General features: G+C 39.7%; 1 protein-coding gene across 3 annotated transcripts in view; it reads right to left on the minus strand.

Moving 5' to 3' along the window:
• KIF13A (kinesin family member 13A) overlaps positions 1-27,513 on the minus strand; it is a 119,197-nt gene that overhangs the window by 72,308 nt on the left and 19,376 nt on the right. For all 3 annotated transcript variants that reach the window (XM_087764395.1, XM_087764380.1, XM_087764373.1), the window contains exon 3: positions 648-660. In XM_087764395.1, the coding sequence (XP_087620521.1) occupies positions 648-660 (13 nt within the window). The remainder of the gene's footprint in view (positions 1-647; positions 661-27,513) is intronic.

Here is a 27,513-nt window from a genome sequence, read left to right on the forward strand (position 1 = left end):
ACAGAGTTTCGCATGTGCTGACAAGATGTCGTTCACACATTCCTTTTACTGTACCATTGCTACCAGCCCCGTACCAATTCTGTACTCGCCGTCCCAGTAAGGCTCCTTCTCTATCCAACAGATACACAACACTTATTCTCCCTTCCTTCCCCTGCATTACAAACAACACAGAGAATCTGTTCTAGGTGAATTCCAGTGCACTTTGGCCATTTTTACACAAATTGTTAACTCCTAAAGATCGTCAATTACAAATAAGAACAGTTTGTTTCTTACTAGATGTATTTTGCCACTTTTTAAATACAGCATTTTAACTTTTAAGCCGAATTAATGTGCAATGAAGTGTTTTACACACAATACTTATTTACTCTTTCAACTGTTTTCATGAATGCATTAAAATCATGGCTTGTCCTGGTCACAGCTTTAACAAGTCACGTGCTTTGCCTGCATGTCAGTTGGATTAGAATGTATTCTTCTGGAATTATGAAGAAGTCTTTAACTTAGAAGTATGAGGAATAGATTTTCTTTTTAAAATGTATTTTCCTTTATCAAAGCTGTATTGATCACATACTACGGGAACACACCCAATATTTCTGCATTGCTCAGCATTTTCCAACAGGTACAAATGCAAAGAGAGACAAAATACTTACCTTAGGTGGTTTTCTAGATGATTGGCAAAAAGAACCGGCAACGATGACGAGAAGTACGAATACACCATTCATATAAAGGGAAGGGAGCAAAGAAAAAGAAAAGACACAAAGTCAGTGTACATCATTACTATACTCTGAACTTTATTGTAATCCACAATGTATTTAAGAATTATCAGATCAGAAGATATTCATATGATACACCACAGATTTTTAACCAGTAATTACTTAATTAGTAATACAGCCCTACATTAAAAAGAAAGGAAAATGTCAAATCCCTTATAGGTATAAAAATCTAACAGCACTGAGTTCCAGAAGGAACACAAGCATCCATTTTCTTTGTTGTGGAAGTCAAAATACGGCCCATCTTTTGTGGCAAACAAACCGAGCATGCAAACTGGCAGACCAAGGTGCCAGGGTGAAGCCCCGCTGACTTCAGCAGCGCTAACATGCAAGACCAAGGTAAGAGTTGAACGATTGTTTCTTGTAGAGATTATAGAAGCGTGAGGAAAAATAAACCTGTGTTTTCCCTAGCCGCAGAAAGCCTACACAGAACATAGGAAGCCAATGCAGAAACGCCATTATCCTTCACACACAATTCCAACAAGTGCTGTCAGAAATAAAGCTGAGACGACAAACCCCGAAACTAAAGACACCAGCTCAGAGTACTTCAACTTGTCCTTACATGCTTTTAGGCTTATACTGGAAGCCATATGGCCACACAGGAAATTACGTCAGTTTGGGGTTTTTTGGTGGATTGCTTTCAAGTGAGATCGCTGCCCTGTCTCACTGTGCAGCCCCTGGGCTCGCTAATGCCAATGCAAGAGAGGAGGTGAAAATATGGTGCAGATTTAGGCTGACTTAGGCCATTCATGAAAACTACAACCTTAGGCATATGTTTAAATTATGTATTGAAATAAGACTGAAGTGATACACAGAAGAAATTTTCACTTGCTCTTCACATGAAGAAAAAAAAAGCATATAAATGTGGATGAAGAATAAAACCACACAACCAGAAAGGTCTACAGACAAAACAGCACAGGTAGAGAACATAGTAAAAGTTTATAAAATAAGGATATGGATGAAGGGTCTCTATCTACCCAGCAACAGACACACTACACAAAATTCAAAGATATTAAAAGATATTAAGAGGTTACAGTCTCAGAGCAGAAACACATGGGACCGAGCCATGTTTTCATCCACCAGACTACATAGACTAACTCCACCAAGTCGGGGGGGGGGAACAAAACATACCACCACTTTGAAGCAGTTTTATTAGCAACCCACAATACGATGGCTCAGCAAAAAAAGCTGAAGAGAAACAAATCCAGAAACACATCTTACGCAATCTTTTCTGTCTACTCTCAGCTCGTACCTTAGATGACATGTCTGCCTAAACCAGAAGTTACATAGCTGGTACACAGTACTGGTATAATGCAAACATTTGGCTCACATTGCCTGTGAGCCAAACCACGCATTGCAGCCTTACCCTTTCATTAACGGTGGCTACACAGGCTCCGCTCAGAGCTAACTCATGTCCAGGTGGCTCAGAACCTGCGCAGAATGCACTCTTATCTAACTGAAAAACACATTTAGCTATACCTTGAATGTTTTTCACTTTAATCAATTTTCAGATGTGATGAAAGTCCAACGTTATCAGCTTGTGTAGCCAGAGTTCCAGCACCAGCTCTAAACTTCCAATTCCTACTTGGAAGAGAAGTTCTGATTGAAGGAAGTCATCAAAGCTTTTAAATACACACGTATCTTGAAAAACAATTCCAGAATACACCAGCTTTCCTAGGGAATTCCTGACAGACTGCTGTACAGGTTCAGCAGAAGCCTTAAGGAGTTTAATTGAAGTAAACACCAACAGAAAGTTTATCAACTGTTTTTTCTGAGATCATTCTTATAAGCCCCGACTGGAAAAGGTACAGAACATCACTGAAGCAAACAAATGGTTTGACACATTTTTTAAGATATTTACTTAAGCAATGCAAGCCACTACCTTCTAGGAAGTTTCCTCTTATTTTCCCCTGATGCCCATTTTAAGAAAAGCGTAATAGTGATTTTTTAAAGCACTGGTGAACAGCAGAGCTTCCCAGTTGGAAGCAAGATGTTCATCACTGGTCTCCTGGATTTCAAAGCACAAGGAGCTGCAGCTTCCTACCATAAGTCACATTCTACTGCTCCGAACTCTTTGGCCATTAAGACCAAAGTAGCAACTCCACAAGTCACCTGCTAGCATCGCCAGCAGAAACACGATGAAGGGCCTCTGGAATAAGTCAGCTATATTGTCTCACAGGATAGATTTTTTTTTTTTTTAAGCTATTTGGAAATTCCAGTTAACCAATTCACTGTAACCATTATCCTGGCAGTAATTCAGATGGAGACACTCCGAAATACTTTCTTCAATCAAAGGACTGAGACTAATAAATAAAGAACTGTTTGTAGTTTACCAGAAATCACATCTGTAGCAGCTTAAAGATGTGCTATAAAACCTGCATTAGCCTCAATCAATTTTTCACATAAATTTTTTGTTTTACTTTATTTTTTATGTGCTTCATGGTTTCTTTCCTTTCCCAGAAACCAGCAGCTTTCAGCTTCATAAATAATTGGATTTGTCTCAGTTTTTACCAAACACTGACCATACAAACATGGTGATTCGGTGTCACAGCTCAGGCGGGGGGGCAGAGACAGACAGCAGATCACAGAGATACAACAATTAAAATTTTTATGTCCCAGAATTTTTAATTCCATGTTTAATCATCCCTGGTGTGAATGACAACATGTAGGCATACCTTTTGAATGACAACAAAATCTCCTCTAAAGTGGACAGCTAGTACACTTCAGGAAATTATCACAGAGTAACTTAACCCTGTAATGCATGTGCACAACAGCAGATTTTGGTTTAACCTGACAAAGGGCATCTTCCATCTGCACACTCAGATGGAAGACTGACTTTTCTCACATGCCTAGAACTCAAAACCAAAGCAAATACCACCAAGAGCCTGAAAAATACTCTCACAGGTCAGAGGAAAAGTACGAATTCCAATGACCACAAAGCCCACTGAGCTTCTGAACTTCCTCCTGCCTTTGTCCTTAAACCATCATCACTTCAGTAAAATACCACTAGAATTATAGTCTAACTTTAGTGAGAAGTACATCTGCTGAGGTCTACTCCTAGAATCTACTCAGGCATTATATTTCACAAGTGTATTAAGCCTCTCCTGTCCTGCTTGGCTAACACACACCAAGATCACAGAGTGCATAGGTACCTCAAATTTTTACCTAGATAGAGAAAACCAGTTTCTAGAAAGCTTTGTGCCAATGCAAACAGGATTTTTTCCTGTTGTCTCTTGCTAAAACTAAACCCATAATGCTTCTCACATTTGCTAAGAGAAATAATTCACAAAATGCCAGTTCTAATGTTCTACACTAGTACATAAATGAGAACTTTTCCTGACTGCATCCACATTTTCTCTCCACCATCTACCCACTGCCCATGACAGCACACGATGAGAGGATTGCACTTTGCTAGCAGTTTAACAGCAGAAAAGGTTGTTTCTTTTTTTTTTTTTTAACTACTTACACTATTTCACAGGAGTCTCCCTTTGTCATATCAAAAGTTGATACAAATTGGCATTACATATTCCGAGTAGAAAACTAGTCCCATGCAACAGGAAGCAACAGAAGACACTCTTGCACTATGAGCATCCAGAAGTACTGTCATCTTAGAGACTTAACCATTTTCAGAACTACACCTGTTTTTTGTCCCTTAGCAAGTGTTGTCAGCATTCCCAACCAAATGCCACTTCTACCAGAAGGAAAAACATTTTATACATCAAAAAACTTGAACGAATTGTTTTTTCTCCCCATTCCATATAACGGGGTTTCATCACCCCACCCACCCCCAGTTAACAATGTCACCTTCAGTAGGGACAAAGTTATGTTTAAAAATGAGAACCTAAGTGTAAAATCAGGTACTCCACATTGAAGGAGATAGAGGAACAAGGCATCTTTGAAAAACAGGTCTTAAGATTCTTTGGAACAACACCCACACAGCCCAATTCATCTGCAATTTGGCTGTGCTAAGAAGCCAAGTAGGTCACAATTGTACTATAATTATTACACATTTTGGAAATTATTTGGTGGATTCTTTTCCTTTCTCACAATTAGTTAATGAAGACGAAGCAATCATAACCAGCTATGTTAAGTAGCCACACACAGTATCTATAGCAGATGATGAATGAACCACGTGGCTTTGCAGCTTGCTCTTCTAAACTGACTACACCAGAAATCATCTTCTAAGAGACTGAGTCTGAAATACTTTTTTGCTCTCATCACATGTGCAACCACAGCAAATTCATGGTACTCACTGTTTTCCCAAATATGTAATTAAATGTTTACACGTAGTGGCTACACAGTCATCAATGTACTCCTCAGGATCACTGGTCAAAAGAATTATTACAAGCAACTATCAATATACTAGAAAAGGGAGAGAAGTCTTCAGGCTTTTATATGATGAGTTGAAAAAACAGTTTTTCTTCTTTTCTCTGTAAGCATAAAGATCAGCAAATTGAAAAGATCATCCCGATAGATAAAAACAATATTTTCCACATTTATTTTTGAACTCTCTTTAACAGCATTTGACAGCCACAGTTTCAAAAATTTGGTTTCTACATATTCCTCACATGCAGTTTATTCTGTTGAGAATTCTGCAATACTAGAAGACTAATCAGTTCTTTGTACAAGTCTACAGCCTGTTCCCAGTTACATCAAGTCACAACAGGTTCTCAAACTTATTATGCTTTTATGCATACGCAAGGATGTAGCTTTGCGCTCCTCCCCTCTTCAATTTCAGCATGATCTCTTCTCTCACCACTGCTCCAGCATCCCTGGAATCTAAAGACCAGCTGTTCAAAACAAATATTGTAATATTTCTAGAGTGTTGTTAAATTTTGTTTTGTTTCTTAAATTAGGCTGCCTCACAACTCATGCTTAGAATTATCACCAGCAGCGTCTGTTTGCCTCACTCAGAGGAAGAGTGCAAGGGAACAAACCAGTGGTAGGACCATCGTATCGAGCGCGCCTTGCTTTACTCCATCAAAGTAACTGCGTTGTTTGTTTATCCGTGTATGTAAGGCTTTCAGAGTGGCTGCAGCAGAGACAGCAGACATTCAGCACTCCTAACTGCAAACAACGTAAATTATGTAGAAGCAAAGAGATGATGTTTCTCCTATCCTTCACAGTAAGATCACGCAGCTCTAGGACCCTTCATTGTCTCATAGTTTATCACTGCAGGCTGCTACTTGCAGGCTTGACACCAAGCATCTTAAAAAGCATGCCTATATATTATTAATGGATGCTGTACTACTTAACAAAAGCACCTATCTAGAAAAAGATCGGAGTTTGCCACACTAACAGTTTCAGATGATCACGTACTGCAAACTACTGGCAGTACACCATTTTCTCTACAAAGAACACAGAAAACAGACATTTATTTGCCCATTTTCCCCTTCAATCTTCTAAATGCAGAAGAAGATCAAAGGAAATGGCAGGGGCAATGCCCTGAAGGGGAAGAGTGTCCTATCTTTGTGCTTGGCTGGGGCACCTCCTGCAGAGCTCACTAATGAAGTTGGCACCACAATTCGATACTATGATTCCTGGAAGAGTTACTTTACATACTGTATGAGCACACATACATACACAGATAGAGATAGTTATTTTATATTCTTGCATAAGGTGGGCAGCACGTGTCCTGTATCTTTAATCCTCCTACCCAGCAAAAGTCTGTTCTATAGACAAAATAATCCTTTGAAGAACAGCAAGAGAAAAACATTTTAACATGTAAAGCAATTTGAGCAAGCGCCTGCATAATAAGGTAGTAGCTGATCATAATCAGAACCACCACCAGAAACACAGGCATACTGTAAAAATACGTCGCGCTCTCATGCTTTATGGAAACACTATATCAAGAAGCTGTGCTACTCACTGCAAACCTACCACAGGCAAAGAGAGGAAAGTCAGACACTGAAATCAAAATGACAAATACTGCAGTGCAAGTTAAACAAAATAGACGTTACAGTAGCAGAGTGACTTCCATGACACGAAATAAACCTAGAAAATGCACGGATATTTCAGCCTAACAGGGTTCCATTCCAAGAACTTAAGTTCATTCACTACAGCAGTGATGAACTACCAAAAAAAAAAAAAGGCACCACAGGTTATGAAACCAACACAAGCTCATTAAAATAAGTGAAAAGCATTATATTCTGACATTTACAAGATGGAAAACAGAAAGTAACAACTGCCCTGGAACACCACTAGTCCCTAACTTACCTTCGCTCCCAAGTTCTGCCTGTTTTTAGTGCCCAAGGCATTGTTATTATTCCAATGCCAGCAATTCTGAAGCTCAAGTGGTTCTAATCTTTACATAGAAGCCTTGGTGTTCATGTAAAAACAACTTCTGCTGACAGCCTGAAAAAGGGCTGATACCTGTCCTACGTGCAACAGCATGCCACTTTGAAACAGCGATCAGCTTAGGAGAACCGTCACCACCCGTAACCAGAAAGATTAATCTATCACTTTACTAGAAAGTTCACTTAAAAAGATTCTCCACCTATGCTCTCACATAAAATAAGCTTTTTAAAAAAAAATTATTCCATTTCAGTTAATTTGCTTAATTTCACTGAAAAGGCAAAAACTGACTAAAATTGTCTTTCTGCTCTGCGATAAGAGCTCTAACTCCATCCTGACTGCTGAGACCCTCTCCAGAACCTACCACGTTAAATAATCTATTTTCCACAAGTCTTTAATGACGCTCATTGAAAGCTTATCCAAGACACTAGTTATTGCAATAAAAACCTGCTACACCTATCAAAAGTACAGCATAACCACAATCACAAGTATTTTAAGCTCGTTCTTATTAACATCCAACTAGCCTCATAACAAAATGGCAAAGGAATGCAATTCTACTTAATGATTCCTACTAGCAGTAGTTACTTCACCAAGTAGTCCTGACCCTTTTAAAAAACTGATTCTTTTCCCCTCCTTTTCAATAAAACTGAATGAGAAAGAATCTAAACAAGGAGATTTTTACTAACTAATCAGGTTCAGAGGGATGAAGAAAAGAGGGAGAGGAGAAAGAATATGATTTCAGAAGCCAACATGTGGTAGCTCAGAAGACTAGTCTCAAATGAATGACTCTTAGCCTGAATGCAATGGAACTGCTGTCACAGCAAAACATCGTGTATTTCTGGAAAGTATGTGGAAACATATGCTAGAAGTGTTAATAAAATTACCATGGCATTTATTAGGCACCCATTATTTATTTTGTTACATTTATTACTAGCACTCTTGAGGAGAAAAACACTCCGAGCATCAACTGGCATTTCAACTCTGTGCACAAACTCTATTGCAACTCTCACACCCAACCAGCCAGTCACTTGGATTAGCTGCTCCCAGCTATTAACTCCCTCATAAGCCTCCAGCGTCAATGGAAAACATTCCCTTTCAACGCCACCGCTCCTTAGAAATTCCTTCAGAAATGCTGCCTGTAAGAACCATCAAAACACTAGGCTGCACTGAAGATACGCCCCTTCTGCAGGCAGTGCTCAAAGCTATTGGAAAAATACACTCCTATTTATCACTATGTACAGTATTTATTGCAAGAGATCACCTTCAAAGGCATGTGAAGGAGGTTTGCTAAGCAATGTAGCATTTCATAAACTAAATTTCACTTTGTTAGTTTGCCTGTTCAAAACTCACGCATTACAATCTGCTACAAAGAGATGAACAGCGATTAGCAGCTTCATTGACGAGGATCAAGACAGAAGATCTCTAGTCAGTGGAAAGACTATGTACTGGAAAGGACTAAACCGTAGGTGTTAACCGAGTAACTGGATCTGAACCTTGGTTGTAACACCTTACTTTCCTCAGTAAATGGAAAAAAGGGAAAAAAAATATCACTCCTTTTACTGGGAGGTAAGCATATTCTTTGTTATTCAATCAGGACAAGGATATAGCTGAGAAGTTTCTGAAGATACACGTGCAACAGTCCTGACCCTGTGTTCAGGCTGGACAACAGACAAGAACCCCCAAGTCTCACTGTCACATTCCTTTACCACAACAGGGAAAATTATCATTCAAATTTCATCTATTTTATCTTACTAATGAGATTTCAAGAGATGCTAATTGGGCACACCACTTCGTCCTTTCCCACAGTTCTGCAAATACATTTTAGCATTCTTTAAATGTAACTATAGTATGAAAAAGGTGTCCGAGACTAAGCAAAATTCACAAATTACTATTTTCGTTTCATCCGAATGTGTTTTTAGTGACAGAAATATTATACTAACTGATCAGAAAGAAAATACTGTTCATTAATTTGTATTCAAAATTAAAGCTTTCCCCAGGTTTGATGACAATACACATTAGCATAACAATTTCCATCACTTCACTAAAAAGGTTTTGCAGAAGAAAGTCTATGTCAGCTGGTTGCAACACCAGCTGTTTTGGCGACTTTGAGATTACATTATTGGCTTTAACAGACAGCGTTAACAACTGCTACCATTTGCCAGAAAGTGGACACTATGCAGAGGAAGATGATGATGATTCATGGGATAAAAAAGATTTACTGTGTGGAACAATATGCCAAGAATGTAAACTCAAATCAACTCTACATAAACAAAGTGAATAAGGTCTCCTGAGTTGTTGCAAGACCAACACCTAAAAGTACTGAGGAGACTTTATTCTTATATAGCACTCATACAAGTGAGATCTCTAGAGATCTCTTCACTGATCTCTACAAAGCTTAGGCAGCATTCTAGTTAGCTCTAGTAACCTAGAGTGCCATGAAATGAACCACAAAAGTTACCCAAAGGCTAGAAAAATTCTTCACAGTGTGTGCTCCAAGTTTATCAGTTAACAAAAAGAGAACAACTGCCAAGGCTAACAATCTTCACAAAGAGAAGACATCAAGCACTAAGTTACTGAACCTTGCAGGGGAAGGCACAGCCTGAACTCATTTCTAGGATCCGAGAACAGATAATTTCCAGCAGAGAAGGGTGGCAACTGCAATGGCACTCACAGATTTTCCATCTGAGTGGGCTTCAGACAGAGTTTAGATGCCTTTCTGGTAGATACCAGAAACGTAAATGAGTTACTGGGCTCAATACTTTGTCAGAGAATACATCCTATACAACAGGGGAGAGACCAACAAAATTTAACAGGCTCCCCCTTCCCCTGTGAGCTGTGAATTTGTGACAATTTGTATAAATGTTATGTTACTTTGAGCCACAAACATTTCCTTTTTTCTTTCGGCAAAACTTTCAGGCAAGACCTCTCTAGCAGGCATTATGTTATGTATATAACAACGTGCACTGGGCAGTAAGGACAACCACCTCCTCATCACGTGCCATATAATAAGGTATAAATGAGAGGAGCAACAAACACTCCGGACTTCCATGCAACCACTACAACTAGCACTGTGGAAAAATAAACAAGAGCCCTACATTTTCCTGGACTGAAAAATGAAGTACACACCTGTGGTGGGTTGACCCTGGCTGGATGCCAGGTGCCCAGCAAAAGTCACTCTATCACTCCCCCACCTCAGCTGGACAGGGGAGAGAAAATGTAATGAAAGGCTCGTGGGTCAAGATAAGGGCAGGGAGAAATCACTCAGCAATTACTGTCACAGGCAAAACAGACTCGACTTGGGGAAATTAGCTTAAATTTATTATCAAATCAGAGTAGGGTAATGAGAAATAAAAACCTAAATCTTAAAACACCTCCCCCCCACCCCCCCTTTCTTGCTGGGCTTAACTTTACTCCTGATTTTCTCTACCTCCTTCCCCCCAGCGGCACAGGGGGACGGGGAATGGGGGTTGCGGTCAGTTCATCACGTGTTGTCTCTGCCGCTCCTTCCTCCTCAGGGGAGGACTCCTCACACTCTTCCCCTGCTCCACTGTGGGGTCCCTCCCGCAAGAGATAATCCTCCATGAACTTCTCCAATGTGAGCCCTTCCCACAGGCTGCCATTCTTCATGAACTGCTCTCCAGCATGGGTCCTTTCCACAGGGTGCAGTACTTCAGGAACAGACTGCTCCAGCCTGGGTCCCCCACGGGGTCACAAGTCCTGCCAGCAAACCTGCTCCAGCGTGGGCTCCTGTCTCCTCGGGTCCACAGGTCCTGCCAGGAGCCTGCTCCGGCGTGGGCTTCCCACGGGGTCACAGCCTCCTTTGGGCATCCACCTCCTCCGGCGTGGGGTCCTCCATAGGCTGCAGGTGGATATCTGCTCCACCATGGACCTCCATGGGCTGCAGAGGTCAGCCTGCCTCACCATGGTCTTGACCACGGGCTGCAGGGAAACGTCTGCTCCAGCGCCTGGAGCACCTCCTCCCCCTCCTTCTTCACTGGCCTTGGTGTCTGCAGGGCTGTTTCTCTCACATACTCTCACTCCTTTCTCCCAGCTGCAGTTGCATAGGGGTTTTTTTCCCCTTCTTAAATATGTTATCCCAAAGGGACTATCACTAATGGGCTCGGCCTTGGACAGCGGTGGGTCTGTCTTGGAGCCATCTGGCATTGGCTCTATCGGACACAGGGGAAGCTTCTAGCAGCTTCTCATAGAAGCCACCCCTGTAGCCTCCCTGCTACCAGAACTTTGCCATACAAACCCAATACAACACCACTTATATACAACACAATAGGCAATATTTAGACCTGTAGCAACAATAAGAGTCTAACATCTTTGAAGGGCTAAGAAACCCAAGGATCACCTTATGACTGGAATATATGACCTCAACAGATCACAGAGTAAAAGACCCAAATGATATTTGAATCCAGTATTAAGTAAATTATTTTTCTAGATTTCATTAATGGTTGAATTCACGTTCTTAAGAAAGCCTGGCTTTAGATGCTGGAGAATAATAGAATCAGGAAAAAAATTAAAAAATTAAAAAGTTAAAAATTTGGGACTGAAGTTTTTTTCCAGTGAGGACAGGCTGAGAGAGCTGGAACTGTTCAGCCTGGAGAAGAGAAGGCTCAGGACAATCTCATCAGTGTATATAAATACCTGAAGGGAGAGTGCAAAGAAGACTGAGCCAGGCTCATCTTCAGTGGCGCCCAGTGACAGGGCAAGGGGCACAAACTGAAACACGGGAGGTTCCCTCTGAACATCAGGAACACTTGTTCACTGTGAGGGTGACCGAGTGCTTACACAGGTTGCCCAGAGGGGTTGCGGAGTCTCCTTCCTTGGAGATATTCAAAAGCTGCCTGGACATGGTCCCGGGCAACTGGCTCTAGGTGGCCCTACTTGAGCAGGGGGGTGGCCCCGGTGACCTCCAGAGGTCCCGACCAACCTCAACCATAGAGTAGCAGCATGAACATAAGTATAAGAGATGATCTGCAAGGTTTGTGATTCAGGAATTTGTAACCATTACTATCAGCCCAGACTTGTGTCAACTAAAAAAAGTAATAAAAGCCACCTCTAAAAATCCTTAGATGATGTGCTCCCCACACCAACTCATGTATCTCAGTTTCACAGAAAGAAATTTTCAACACAAAATATAAAATTTGTGGCAGCCCAGCAACCTTCAGTGGGGTTTCACATGTTTTTTTATGCCTGAAGTGTCTTCACACCTCCAAAAAGATACAGTCAAGTCTGCTGTGAAGAATATTATTCATTGTGCCCATCAAGTGATGTTATCAGCCAAGGACTGGCATCCAGGTTTTGCCTATTGATTTTCAGTGAACAAGCTTGGACAGTACGACTTTAACATCGCAGTAGCAATTTTTACTTTGCTGTGGTAGATAAAGAAGGTTTACGTTAATCTTTATTTTCTTTAGTTCTAAGCAGATGGTCACAGTCATTACTAAGAAAGTGACGGTTCTGCACAGCTCCAGTGCAAATGAAATGCTTAAAAGACAAACTGAAAGAAAACTCAGTAAGAGCCAGAAGGCATAAAGTACAAATTCAAATAATTCTTCACAAAAAAAAGTTTGTATGTGCAAGTCAGAAATATCATAAATAGTTAAAACAGACAAAGCTGATTTACTGCTGACTTTACACAGAGGCTCTGTCTATAAAGTTAAGGGAAGACAGATACAGCTTTGAAGTGCCTCAGTGGAGAATGAGGTCACAGCTAAATGCAAGCAATTGTAGTATAGCATTCAAACTCAGAAGAGGGGCATAATTTATAATTATTTGTTTTGTTACAATAGACTTAATTTATACAATACACACCAAACAGCTGGCCTCTGCCCCATAAAAACAGCAATTTTTTTTTTTTTTTAAAACAAACAGCAATGTTACATTGTAACTCAAAAGTAAAATTCCAGATCAAGTATTGCAAGCAGTTCTTGATATAAGAAATGTTGATTTCAAAGAGTAAATGTGGATACATGAATCACAGGATCACAAGCACAGCTAGAATGCAGTTTTAGTGAGCATTACAAGATAGCATAAGAGTAACAGAAGTCATCTCAGACTTCTTAGACATTGGTGGTTTTTAAGAAAGTCTAGAAAGAGGTCACAATATTATGGTGCACAAGTCATTAATGTGATCAAATAACCACCCAAGAACTGAAATGGATTTTCAGTATTTCCTGAAAAGACAGAAACAAAAAATGAGTTATGTCTATTCTTACAGCTAAAAAGTGAGGTCACATCTGCCAATATATATTAACTGGCTGAATAAAGCACTAAAACACAGAGTAAGGATCTCCAGGTCATATAGTCTACAGCTGTCACAGGCAACAATGCCATAAAGTCTTTGGAGATGGAGTCTGAACAATTCAAAGTCAGTTATGTTGTTCTGCCTCATGGAAGGCTATTAATTCTCCTGCTATCCAGAAAGCTTTCCCGATTTGTGATATTGAACAAATTTAATCTCATTTATTTGTTCTTGTACCAACGTTGTCCTGTAACTCAACACTTCAATCTAACACAGCTTTCTACATACGCTATATACGTTACACTTCTCTCCTGGTTCTAAGTACACAGGTTCTGCAGTCCTCTAGCCATCTTAACTTCAAATCAGTTTGAATTCATATTTCTTAAAACAGAGTGAATCTGAAATGTAGAGAATATTCCAAAAGAGGGTCTACCAAGCGTCTTTTAGAATGGCATAGCTCCTATGTTGTATTTATACTGCATTGCTTACGAAGTAACATTTGCATTTAAACAGTTTGGAAAATATGAACATTCTTAGAAACAAAAATATTTTTGCATAGAAAGCATAAGTCTCTTTAGCCTTTGCTATATTCCTACAGTACTCTTGAAGAGCCATTGCCTAGGTCTTCTGTGGATTACAAAGGGAAGAATTATGACAAATTTGTTTGCATTAGACATCAGAAAGAAAGGAAGAGGCAAGAACCATAGAAATTGCTTAATTTTTGGAAGCTGAAGAACTACATTAGCTAGCATATTCGTCTGAGAACATCTCAGAAACAGAGAAAGGGAAACTTTGAAAGCAGAGATTGTATCTTTAATTAGGCTGCAGGCAAAATAGTTTTATCTCTGCAGTGGATGGGGGAGGAGGAAAAACAGGTAGGGTTTGAAGCATGTATGCTGTTTCAGGTCTGAGGCAGAATGAGTAAGCTTCAGACTAACAGACATTGGCAACAGCTGCCCTAAGAACACCTCACTGTAATTGTTCAAGAGGCAAAGCCAGTTGAAGAAGTTTCTGCTCTTCTCCAGCTTCTTGTTCCCAGCTCCGTGCCACAGTCTCTCCCATTTGGCTGTGCCTCTGCCAGATAAACACGGGGCGAGGGGGGTTGGAGTGTTGGGGGGGGGAGCATTAGTTTCCTTTGCCATTCTTTTTAGTTCACAGAACCAGAAACCAGCTGTACCAATGCAGGGAATGTGCACAGCAAATGTCCATGTGCAATTGGGACCATGAACCTGGGGAGAGAGAGCTGAAGTTGTACTGACTGCTAGGCCGCGGGCATATCACAGAAGGGGCAGATCCTGCCTCTGGCAGTCATCAGACCCTTTAATCAAGCCACCTGACGAACACAACAGAAAACTCAGCAGCAGCCCAGCGCAGCTGCAGGACACAGGCAGTGAGAAACTTCAGACAGAATTAACCACTATGTTTGAGCTTAATGGCCTTCGACGATTTTTCTTCCATATTAATTTACCTAACCATTTTTTAATCACACAAGACTTTTAAAAGTGACACCATCCTGCAACAAAGTCCGCAGTTTAATTATGGGCATATCTTTGTATTTGTCCTGAACCCATCTCCTGATAATTTAAGGCAAAGTCCCACAGCTCCTGTAAGATAACAGGCAGTAAATCATTCCTCCTGCTGTCCATAGATGTACAGATCGCTAACCATACCCCTCCAACACGCATAATTCCAAGATGATTCTCCTGAGAACAGGGAGTCCAGAAACCACCGCTGAGCACGTAAGGTCACAAGAGCTCTGCGTTTATCAGCCAGCCACAACCCACCTGAAGGTCCTCCCACAACTTTCTGTGGCTGGCACACTAACAGCAGCAGCGTAGTGCTGCTACCGTCTTCTGTCATACCAGTATTCACCTCTGTTCCAGTGCATTTGTAAAAGAAGAAATACCAGACCAAGCAGAGATCTCTTCAGGGCTCCACACAAGGTGTGCAGGCATGCGGGAGAAGATTTTAGTTGGACACGTAGCTCATCCCTGCTGGGTCTGTGATTTCTGTTAACCAAGAGAAATCAAAAGTCACAGTCCATGGGTTGTGACTGACTTCCTTTCCTCCAAAACACTTGAAGCGCAAACATTAGTGCCTTGTTAGCTTAAAATAACTCACTGGAACCCGTAAAATTATTTTGAGTCTTGAATCTTCCAGAAGTCTTTGTAAAAAGAGGCTAAGCAAACTTGCAGAAAGAATACATCCCTTCCAAAGGGAACAAAGAATCAAGTGCAAGACCTTAGCTAAATCACCCACCCAATACCATTCATACAGGAATTGCTGCAAAGCACTGTAGAAAATAATTAAGTCTGACTCTTAAAAACACTATCAATACTTTTGCTAGACACTAATTTTTAAACTAAATTAACAGTGTTGATAAAACTGCAGAACCCCTTGATCAGCTTTCTCCAGTTATCCGAAATGATGAAGCCATTACTAACACACCATTTACCACTGTTTCGGAAGAAAATGTTGCAGATTAAAAACCGCAGCAATTTGAAAAAAGGCAATACAGAAGTCCAAAACCAAAATAACAGTACCGAGCTGTGAAATACAGCAAAAATATCCTTCTACCTGAGGACCTGTCAGCACAATAAAATCTAAAGCTTGGGACATGAAGCAATATTCAGTACTTCTTTTAAATACGTTGCAAGCAGATTTGTGCCATCATCCAATTCAAAAGCTACATCCAAGAAATAATAGTCCAGGGAAAAAGCAAGGCTCGAGACACTATTTTTGCTTCATAATCTAAAGGACTAAAGATATTTGCTTTATTCTCAGTTGTCTTCCCAATAGCTTGCAATGGAAAATTTTACAGGCATCCTAGCTTTTCTGTCCCTCACATTCTGAATACTGAAGATCAAGACAAATGTAACACACAAAAGCTTCCTTCAAATACAGACACAGCTTTTCATTTACATTACTACACTATAAACTGAGTGACTACATTTTGGGATTGCAATTCTGTTTCTACTTAATGTACCTTGTGCTACCTTCCACAAAAATGCATGTTCTCTGCATGTCTTACTAAAGACACCTGTACCTACTCCTCTGTGCAACACTTACAGCTAACTAGTCAACAGAAAAGCAGAAAAGCTGTTATTTCATATTTAATGTGTCTTTCCTAATCTAAATGCCCTCTTTTTAGGCAATGGAATCTGCCCCTAACAACCCAAAACTCGAAAGCTCAGTATAACATTTCCTTTAGTTACACATCAGCTGTATAAAAATTACTGTCAAGCTAAGCCAAAAATAAGTTAACTGCACAAAATAAGGATACATAAAAATAGTAACCTTTTAATAGAAACCTAGCTTTTCCAAATGGCACTTTTTTAGACTAATCTGTATCATATTTAAAGTAAGTACTTTAGCTACAGGACAGTACTTTAGAACAGTAACTCTTGACTCTCGGGCAGTTACAAATAGAGATAATTTTTTAGAGCACTGCAGGAAGCACCAAGAATTTTCTAACCCTCTCTCATTCAAAAAATTCTCTGGAAGATAACATTGCATACATCAAATCAAGTGCAACCCCAGCTTGTCAAAGTGAAAAATCATCAGTACTGTTCTACCTCCTTTAGGGGGAGGGAAAGCCTCCTTTGTATATAGAAAAGTCTCATTAAATCCCCTCCTGACTTTGTTTTGGTTACTGGGGATCCCACACTCAAATCCTCTTCTAAAATGAATTCATTCTTTACTTCAAGCACAATGAATAAGTTCTTCAACCTTTTGGGCAGGGGAAGGGGAGAACAGGAGGACAAGTGGAAGAGAAAGATTCTTTTTTCCTTACAGAAGAAAATGGCAATCAGTGGCAATTTCTCAGTGTACCACAGTGGTAGACAGCAGAAGGGACAGCGCTCGTTATCCCCAACTTTTACCTCGCAGGATCTAGCTGGAGCAGCGTGAGGGCTAGCGAGCAGGGGTATAAAGGGCCACAGATGCATCAGCAGCCCCTCAACTGAAATCTTGACACAAGACCCCACAGTGGCAGCACTGTGGACTCGTGCTCTGCACAAGCACAGCTACCGCCTTTTCTATCCCCCCGTTGTGCTACTTCAGAGGGCTACCTTTCTCTTTGTTAGCAGCAGAGACAGGCAAAGAGCAACCATAAAATTGTCTCTTCAAAGTCTGCCTTGACAAGCAGTGCCATCACAGCGGTGTGACGCTAAACAAATGGGAATGGAGCACCGAGATACTGCTCTGTGCATCGTAGTCGGGAGAAATCTTCACAAAGGCAAGTTTAAAAGCCTGTGCCTAATTATGAAAAAAATTCTTTTTTCAAGTATCATATTTGCTGTTGTCTTAAGACAATTTGTTCAATGTTGTAACAATACACTGCTCTGAGAATATCATGGGTGAGATTCTACTCATAACTGGTGGGAAAATATGTCTTTTGAGTGACTGAGAATTTTGAAAGCATATTATTAGTAAATGTGTTTGTTTGTTGTTTTTTTTTTTTTTTTAATTCAGGTGGATTTTTGAAGCTGCTTTTGGAGCTTTATAAAAACAACTAGAAGAGATGATAGGAGATTCCACAAAAATGTCCAACCCCTCCCTCACAGTGTTTGTTACTGAGACTAGCGTGGCAATAAAGACATTCTTTAAAACAGAAAGCTAGTGCTCAACATCCAAAAGCTTACCACTAAGATTTATCAAAATTTAAACTAAACTTAAGAAGGACCGGGTCCATTTGCTTGCAAAGCCCAGGTTTAAATGCACAAAAGTACCCTTTGCTATACACAGCTGCTTCTTCATCCCTTGCAGGGCTGTAAATTAAGCTGGTGAAAGGATATTAGAGAATAAAACTGAAGGTTAGTAAACGTAGAAAACACAAAATTCAGGCCCGAATCCAAGATAAACACAAGGAAGCCTTACTTCACTTAACCAACCAAAGATCAATATCCTGAAGTGAAAAGTAAGCAATTCAAACCATTTCAGAAAGGACAGCGAAAAAAATAACAGGATAGGAAGAAGAGAGACAGAAAAATTCCATTAAGCAGCTGACAAAAAAAATTTGGTTTTCACCTTTTTGCCCTGACATATTTTATTACAACTACATATAAGTGGTACTCTTTTCCCGCCAGCTTGATTATTTTCTGCTCCTTTTCTACTCTCCTCAAATGAAGATTTTTTTTTTTTTTAAATCCCTGTGCTAAAGAACTGGAGGGAACCTAAGCTAATAAAACTAAGAAACACTTGGAAACAAAATGCTGACATATTGCCAACATTAATTTTGGCCTGTATTTTCAACAGGGTCTCACTAACTGAGCTCCAAACCGTTTGTCCCTTGGACATTTGACTGAACTTCACTGTACTAGAGTGACTTCACATACAAACCGCAATACTTAAGTTTCAGTTTTCTGTCTATTCTTTGATCATTTTTCCATGGATACTTTTCAGATCCTGTTTTAGCTTCCATGTGTTTTAACATTTGTTGTAGCAACATGATAATGAAATATACAAGTCATTACAACCACATACCTCTTTCAAAAATACGAAGACAGCATTTATTCCACTTGCAGAGGAGGTACATCCTCAATCTCCAAGCCAAGCTTTATGTTAGACACTAGGTGTACGGCTTGGAAATAGAATTGTATAATGGAAATACTGAGAAGCTCTTTGCCATAGCATCGCTGGCAATATAAATACCCAAGATTACAAACGATATCATCATGTGAGCATTCCAGGCCAGCCTATAAATAGCAATTCAGAAAGAACTGGCTTCTCACAACTACAGCGCCTCAGTACAATCTGCACCTGCTAAAAATATCAACTTAAATATGTTCAGTAACAGCATGCAATGAAAATAGGTCTGCCCGAATTTTGTGAATTGAATAGCTATTTACACACCCTATCTCATTTATTAAACTGATGATAATTCACAGGACTACTGTGATGGCCTTTTGATTGAACAGATGTATACTTTGCATGTCAGTGTTACCAGTATGTGATTCATCCAGGAATACACGTATTCGCAGTATTTCCTTGATAACGAAGTCCTACTTCAGAGCTTCTTCAGAAACAGCATGACTAAGTAGTTGCCTTCATATTGTGATCAGAATTTATGATTCAGAAATTAACTTACGATTCCAGCAACAAAAGCAATGGAACACATGATATTATGCAAAGATTCTTAAAGATAAGATGCTCATCTACATCTACTTACATAGATTATTAAAACATGCATTCAGAGAAAATGATTGCTTTGTACAAGAAAATACACTGTTTTGATACTGTTAATTATTTTTCCAGAAAGAACAACTGAACAACAGATTCATATTAATGGCTACACCACATATTTATACAAGAGAGGGAGTGGACACATTCCTCAGGTAGCAGATCAGTAGAGCGCAAGGTTTCAGAAACAATCAGAACTTCCTGAGAGATAATGGAAAAGATAATTCATGTATTACTCAGGATAGGCTTACTCATTTTGCTTTGCCAAAAAAGGAAGACACTGTTAGGGAAGAAAATGACATTTACTTGATAAAATTTGAAGTTATTAATACTTTCAATGGCTGCAAATGTCCATTTTAGCATATTTGCTATTTGTCCATATTCATATGGATATAGCCAAAGAAAAAACTACTCTTGTGTCTCTGTAGCATGCCCCACCCCACTTACTTTCTATACTTCAGCCACTTCTGTTACACTGTCCCATAGGTCAACTACTTCATTCGCTGTAACAAACCAGTAACAATAAAAAAGTCAGTCAAATGAAGGAGAAAAAAAAAAGATGGGTTTAAACACGTGTCCCACACTCATTATCTTAATTTTCGGTGGCGCCTATCAAGCTGCTCCTGGGAGCAACATGACTGAAATCAGTTCTCCTGGTACGCATGTCCCTCAGCTTTGTCATTACCTTTAAAGTCTTAATGGAAACGTATATGCCAAGCCTTTTTAAACTTTTGCAGACCTATTTCTGATTTCACCTCCACACAGAAGCAGGAGAGCAAGGAGCGCTCCGAGCACTGACGCAGATGAACGCGCATCCCTCAGCAAGCGGCCGGCAGCCCCCTTTATTGTAAGACCCAGAACAAGGACGGGCTGCCACAGCTCAGAAACTAGTTCTGGAGAGATTCCCAGCAAAGCACCAGCACGTGACGAGCAGCACACCGCGCTACTACAGAAACCAGGGAGTAACCCAGACCCGCAGCCGAGGACCAGTGAGACTGTCAGGGTTAATTAACTGGACATCCAACCAGCACTGCAAAGGCACCACACCATTGTGCCAGGGAGCGGTGGCACCCCTGCAGAGCTACTGATCTCCTCCCTCTCACCTTCAAGCAAGAATCACTGATCTGACTCCCAACCATTACACATTTTTGAATGCAAGCTGTGTGGGTACAAGAGTTTGCTGTTTAGAAAAGTAGAGACTGGGTAACCTTCAGCAAGCAACTTCTAGAGAGTTAAAGGGAGAAAAAGACAGGTCTAGAAAACCATAACTCTATTCCACTTTTTTAGTCATTAATAAGTTTTATTTATTAACCACACAGCATTAAAGATTTAAACTTCCCAGACAAGCTATTAAGTGTGAACTGAGGGGGGAAAAAAAAAAAAAAAAAAGAAAAAACCACACAACACATAAGTAACCACGAAAGACAGAATTCCCTTTAGATCAGTAACAATCCTGAGCCAGTGCCAAATAATTTTGCGGCATCCTGGCACATTTTTATAATCTTCTGTTTCGTCGCAGTTACAGACCTGCTTCAGAAACTCAAATATTACACAGATACTAGAGATAAATAGAAAATAATCCCAGATATAATTGGAAATTAAAGCATTCTTAGTCTTTAAGACAACTAATTAAGTCTCTGTGAGGGGCAGAGATAAGTGTAAATACTAATTGGTTCTTTTTTGACAGATCCATGCACAGCTTTTAATAGAGTCTAAAACAATTATCCTTGTAACTACGTTGGTCAATTACAGACTCTATTTAAAGGAAATAAATAATAGCAATTTCAAATTATAATTTTATTCCTGACTAGCAGGACAGATCTGTGTCCTGTTATGAAAAAGTGCTCTGAAATCCAGAGAAAGTATGTGAGAGTTTCAGTTTCCAAGTTGCATGTTGAAACGGGAATGTGCTCTTTTGTTCTGTTTCTTTCCCCTCATTTAATCATAATGAAGTCACTTGTGACATTACAACGGTTTCCAGAGCAACAGTCCAGTCAGATGTGATGAACAGAAGATAAGGGTGTGCGCAGGAGAGCTCTGCAACCCACCAGTGATCTTGATGGGAAATTCAGCACAAATCTGTTTAGGCCAAAGAAGCAACTGGATCTGTCTGGATATGCAAGGATAGAGAGTTTCATATAATGGGATCAGACTTTAGAGCAATATTAAAGAAATACAAGGTGAGAGAATATTTTTTTCCCCAAAAATATCTGAAAAGGACGTGTAAATCATCTGGTCTGTTCCACAGGGAGAATACATAATGTATCAGAACAAAGCAGAAAAAGCTACTGTAACACAGCACTTACAGTTGCAGTAACATGAACGATAACCCAATGGCTGGCTAGACTCATCATCCTTCAGTATTTGGCTACCAGCTTTCCCAAGAACTTAAAGACATAACGCTTTACGAATCCAGAGCAGAAAGGGTAAGGTCTAACTAAGTCAGGTGTATATGCAAACCAGACACTACCAGAAATATGAGAAACAGAAGATTGTGCCTTGAAAGGCAGGAACTTAAGAACGAGAAGTGCAGCCTGAATTCATCCAGAGATATACTTAGTCCGATATCTACAGACAAATCACCTTTAGGGGTTTCACAAGGTGCCTGCAATCTTTCAAAACAGAGAGCTTGAAATGCCATGGGTTAACTGCCTCATGTGTCTGTGTCCCGGGGCACGTTACATACATATATATATATATATATATACACACACACACACACACACACACACTACACATTAATGATTAACCCACAGCACAAACAACACAAAAACTCCACAGTCAGCATCATCTAAATATGTAAGGCACAGGAGAGGAGCTTTTCTTTCTTATACTGTAGTAATGCCTCACAGATGATTAATATTTTCCCAAAAGATTTTCCTCAGTAAAACAGTGATAGAAATGTGCTGTAATCATCTCCATCAAAGCACGCACCCTCCTCCTGAAGGAACACCCCCAAACAAGCATTTGAAGGAACCATTATCAGCAAAAGCAATTGTTTCCTTATTGGCATCGTCTAACTATTGGCATGAAAGCTAACCAGGAATCCTGCTTCAAAAGCAAACCAGTCCTTGAACAATCCTCCAGACCTTTTGTTCCCACGAGAGCTTCATACTTCAGGTCAAACACAACACTGAATTACGGTAAGAGGGACGCTCTGTAGAAATGGAGCAAAGCTGTGAAAAATGTCCCGATTAAGACCTGTATAAACAAGTGATGCAACTTAAGTTTATTTACTATGCTAATCAAAGGCCAGAAAGAAGAGATTGTTTATTTCTCTGTTTAAAAGGTAGAGAAACAAACAACAGATAACTTCAGGAAAATATCTAAATTCTGAATAGTACAACGAGCATGGACACACAGCATTATTTCTGCTTCTGATGGTACTTCTGCCCTATTGTGCAGTCTTCCAATGTAGACAGGCGCCTATCTACAAAACCATAGGACTGCAAAATGCAATGAAATTTCATATGCCGTATCAGGTCCCAAACCAGCATGAACTTTGAAGTCCCATTTTATCAATTTCACAGTTTAGGATAAAAAACTACAATAGACAAATGACAGCACCCTTGGTAAACTTGGTATCTTGGTCACTAATTTTGCAAAGAAGGAAGAAAATCCATCCAATGCTAGTCCTAGAGAGTATCTAAAGTAAACCTATTGTTACTGCCATATGAATAGCTAGCTCCTAGTTAAGCTTTCAGAGGGGCATATAAGCAAGTGACTGCAAGAGCGATTTTGGAAATGTATGTTTTAATTTGGGGAGGTAGTAGCAGGGAAAAGAATACAGGAAGATCTGGGTGAAACAGTCATTTCCAACTAACTGAGCAGCTTAAAAGTAGATTTTTACAAACCTAAAATCTCTCTAAGCTTATTTTCAAAAAAATTCATTACATGGTCCATTTGAAGAGCTGTCTCGAAACAGTTTTTCTTCTCCTCATCACTCTTCCAGAAACACATCTTCCACATGAAGGAACGGGGGGGAGGGGAGGTATGGGGGGAAAAAAAAAAAAATCACAAAAGAAAAAAGTGTACTCCATACACTGACTATCCTTTAGCAATCTGCGAGTCCCCGTTGTACTTTCATGGTCAGATCCAGGTTGTCCCCCAGGAAGCCATAGTGAAGTGTACCCCAGAGTTCCCTGAGTGAAAGATGACTGGTCTCACACCTCACCTTGGTACCGAAACCTGGCACAGCCTGGAACATAAAACCAAAGTTAGAATTTAATCCCTTCACAGTAACTCTCCTCCAGAAGGCAGGCACAACATGGCAACATTAGACAGAGCCTTAAGTGCCCTGGTCACCCAACAGCAGCAGACACACCTGTACCCAGCCTACCTTCACTCTTCTTTCATTGCCAACAGCAACACTAGATTATTAACAGTGGGAGAATTGCTAAGAATTCTCAAACACCTCAACCTTAGAAATATTCTTCCAAGATGTCATCCGAACCATTAACACCTTATGTGAACAACTGTAATTCAAAGCCGTACCAAATATATATGCTCACTCCATTTCACCCGTAGGGCTGCATGAGGTGCTAGAGCTTCTGAATGTTGCTCTACCGCAAAGGAAAGGCTTGGCGACGCTTTGGCAGGGAACAAGGAAAAAGCCCATCTTTGCTCTCCAAGTCTTGCTCGATTGTTTCCTTTACCCACATCCTGCAAAGAGCTCCACAGTCAAAGCAATTATTTTATGGTTTCTTCTCCTCCATGCCATAACTGAAAAAAATAGTTAAGTCTGAAGGGTTGGGTTTTTTTTTAATGAGTTACTACTGTTTCTATGCTAGTCACTTTTGTATATCTTTATTATTCACTTCATTACTCACTTTTCAAAGATAACAGAAAAGAATCTTTTCTGCACAGCTGTCTCACCACCAAGTACAGAAAGTTATTTGAATTGATGGTATTACCTGTGGATCTAAAACAATGCTGAACAAAAATATCTTAAGTGCTAAATAGGACAAAGATACAAAATATACAATACAAAACCTCCAAACTTAGTAAGAGCATAAAGCATGACTAAAAAGGCCTACTTTCTCATGTCTTAGAGGGGGGAAAAAAGAAATGGAATAAACTTCAAAAAAACCAACACACAAGCAGATGCATTTCTTCAGAGAACACATTTCAAATGTTTTTGCATTCAGGGAAAGCAAAAACAGACAAGTTACTTTCATGATTTTTTTGGTTTTTTGTTTTTTGTTTTTTGTTTTTTTTTTTTTTTGCAAATCAATTCTTGGAGAGATTTTAAAAGCTGTCTATTCTTCATTACTGCAAATTACTTCCATAATCTCAGAAAATTGTGATAAGGGATTTACAGCAATTTTCCCTTCCCAACAGAAACCAGCGCCTTCTGACCCAATTCCAACTAAATCACCTCATCTAAGCTTCAGTGGGCATCACAGGATTTTTTCTTCCAATGCTAAACACTGACCATTCTGTTTGCAATCTCCTGCAACCCCTGTGTGAGATGTTGCCTCTATTCTCCACCTCTGCCACAAGCTGAAGAAAAAGAAAACATTTCCCCAACAATTCAGTCTCCATTTTTTCCTCCAAATCCAAGACACGGATGATTCTAATTTACTGTAACTGCACATACGCACCATCACACCTCATCCCATTACAAACACTTCACTTCTCTGTCTTCTGGAAGTAAGTTCATTATTTATTAAAAAGGTGCTTTTTCTTAACATCAAAGTTGTCCATAACAATGAAGTTCACAGAAATTTAACATTGTTTGCTTCGGGACTTGGTCTTACAGATACTGAACACATCTTAATAAGTAGTAGCAAATGTGTTACTTGGGATTTCTATTCAACTGTCCTCCACGTTTACAACAGAGCAGCCATTTATCTTTGCCCAGTGATGGAAACTGTTACTGCCATCTGTGCTGACTCCAGCTGGTATAAGACTAATATGAAATTCTGTTAGCTGCTTTCAGCTGCTTATTCAGCTGGCAATAATAAAAGTCAAGCTCGTTAACAGCAGCCTTGTATAGCAAAGTTTCTGCTTATCTCAGAGAAGTGACTACAGGTCTCTCAGGACCTTTTCACCACTTAAAAAAAAAGGACAACTATTTATTTGGCACCTGCTTTTAATAACAATCTCACAAAGCATTGCAATTACTTCTTTTTTTCAAATGTGCCTATCAACTGGGCTAAAATGACTTAAAAAAATGAAAAGCTGCTACATCAAGACAATATGCTGTTTTCTGTATACAAACGGAAATAAATTTCTAAAATCTGAGGCATCCCTAATGCTTCAAGAGGCAGTCAGAAAATAAGCACCTCTGAAGCAAGTGTTCAGGAAGGAGTTTTTCTGTCTCTCAAACAATACTTAATTGAATACTGATTAAGATTTTACATGTCCTTTTATATTTTAAGCAGACAAGAGACAAACTACTGGAGAACACTCAAGCAATCCATCATCTTAAATACACACTAGGGAATTTTATGTTCCCCTGCTTGCAAATTGCAGAATTCTGGGACTATGATCTGGGAGATACTAAAAATTAAATTTAACCACAATTTTAGTGGGCTTTCCGTCCTCCCTTCTCCCTGATGTCACAGCAATGTTACTGTAGGCATCAGTAAGCACCAAAACCAAGGAAACACAACTTGAACCGTTTAATTGAGTATGTGCAACTTTATCTTATTTATTAAATGCACACGTGCAGTAGATATTCTCTTGTGAACTGTCACCAGCTCTTGACTCTGTCATGCTACCCCAAGAACTAAACTACTCTTCTTCCTCATCTACACATTTTGTAACAAACCCTCTAGACACAACTCATAATCCATAATGCTCTTCTACCTTTTGTCCTTCTACAGCTTCTGTCCAAAGCAGTACTTGTCTCAGAGTGGTCAACCTTCTTCTGCCTGCATGAGGCGTCCATTTGCCGTATTTCTAAGTAATTTCTGATTTTGATCTTTCAGTAAACTGTTGAGCCCAAATATCCAGGGCAGACAAGTACCAAAGAAAAGGCTACTGTTAAAAGAAGGTGGTCCTAGCTGATAGACATGGACAATGAAAAAAGGTTAATTAACCATCTTATATTTGATTGTTACCAAAATGTGTTATCGCATACTTCCTCTCAAACCTATTAAATCCCATTTTGTGACTCAGATGAAACTGTTCATTTTTTAATTTTCATATTATACTCCTCCTGATTTGCCAATACCCACCCCACCAGCACCTTGAGACGCAGTATTAAAGAAAGAAAAGGTTGGAGGTGTATTTCTTAGTGCAGGCTTTGAAGACAAAAGACATTTTCCGTGACACCAGAAACCCAGAGGACGGCAACCACCATCCTGGCTTTGTCCACAGCAGCAGCAGGTCAAAGCCTTCCACATTTCAGAAAGGAGGCTGACTTATCTCACCCACCAGATAATCCATAAAGAAGAGAAACGCGAGATGGTCAAAGGCAAAAGAACAGACCTAACTTGTTTCCTCAAGTTTGCAGCTACATTCTTTCTTCCCTTTAGCAGTTTCTTCCAATAATTAAGTAACTACGCGCTTCTGCCCCCCCTTCACTGAACTTGAGCTTTTAGGTATTAGTCTTTGGTACATTCTGTTCCTGGTATAATATATCTGTGAAGTTATTCATTTACCATTAGCAAAACTAAAATACCTATTTTTGTAATATTTTTAATTAAAACATTTTATAAGTATCACACTTGAAAAAAATGAATTGAAATGCTACTAAGCACCTCTTTGTCAAGAGGAGAACTACTTAACACTGAAATTAACTCTCAGGGCACAGTATTAAACAGCTGAAGGGTAGTAACTTCTGACATCACTTCAGCTGATGTGCAAAGCACTACCTCATCATACTTGAGTTCAAGGTCAGCTGTTCATCCAGTCTAACTTAGTTGTCTACAGATTTGCTCACTCTTCTGCAGAAAAAGCCTGAAACCTTCAGTCCTCAGTAAGTTAGGCAGCATTTCATTGTAGGAAGCCAGAAGTAAGAAGGTGCACAGGAGAGATTTAGCTACTATGCCAAAGTAATCTGACCTCTTA

This window comes from Nipponia nippon, unplaced genomic scaffold (genome assembly GCF_047370975.1).
Source record: "Nipponia nippon isolate SJK-2023a ecotype South Korea unplaced genomic scaffold, ASM4737097v1 scaffold_1, whole genome shotgun sequence".
In the NCBI taxonomy this organism is placed as follows: domain Eukaryota; kingdom Metazoa; phylum Chordata; class Aves; order Pelecaniformes; family Threskiornithidae; genus Nipponia; species Nipponia nippon.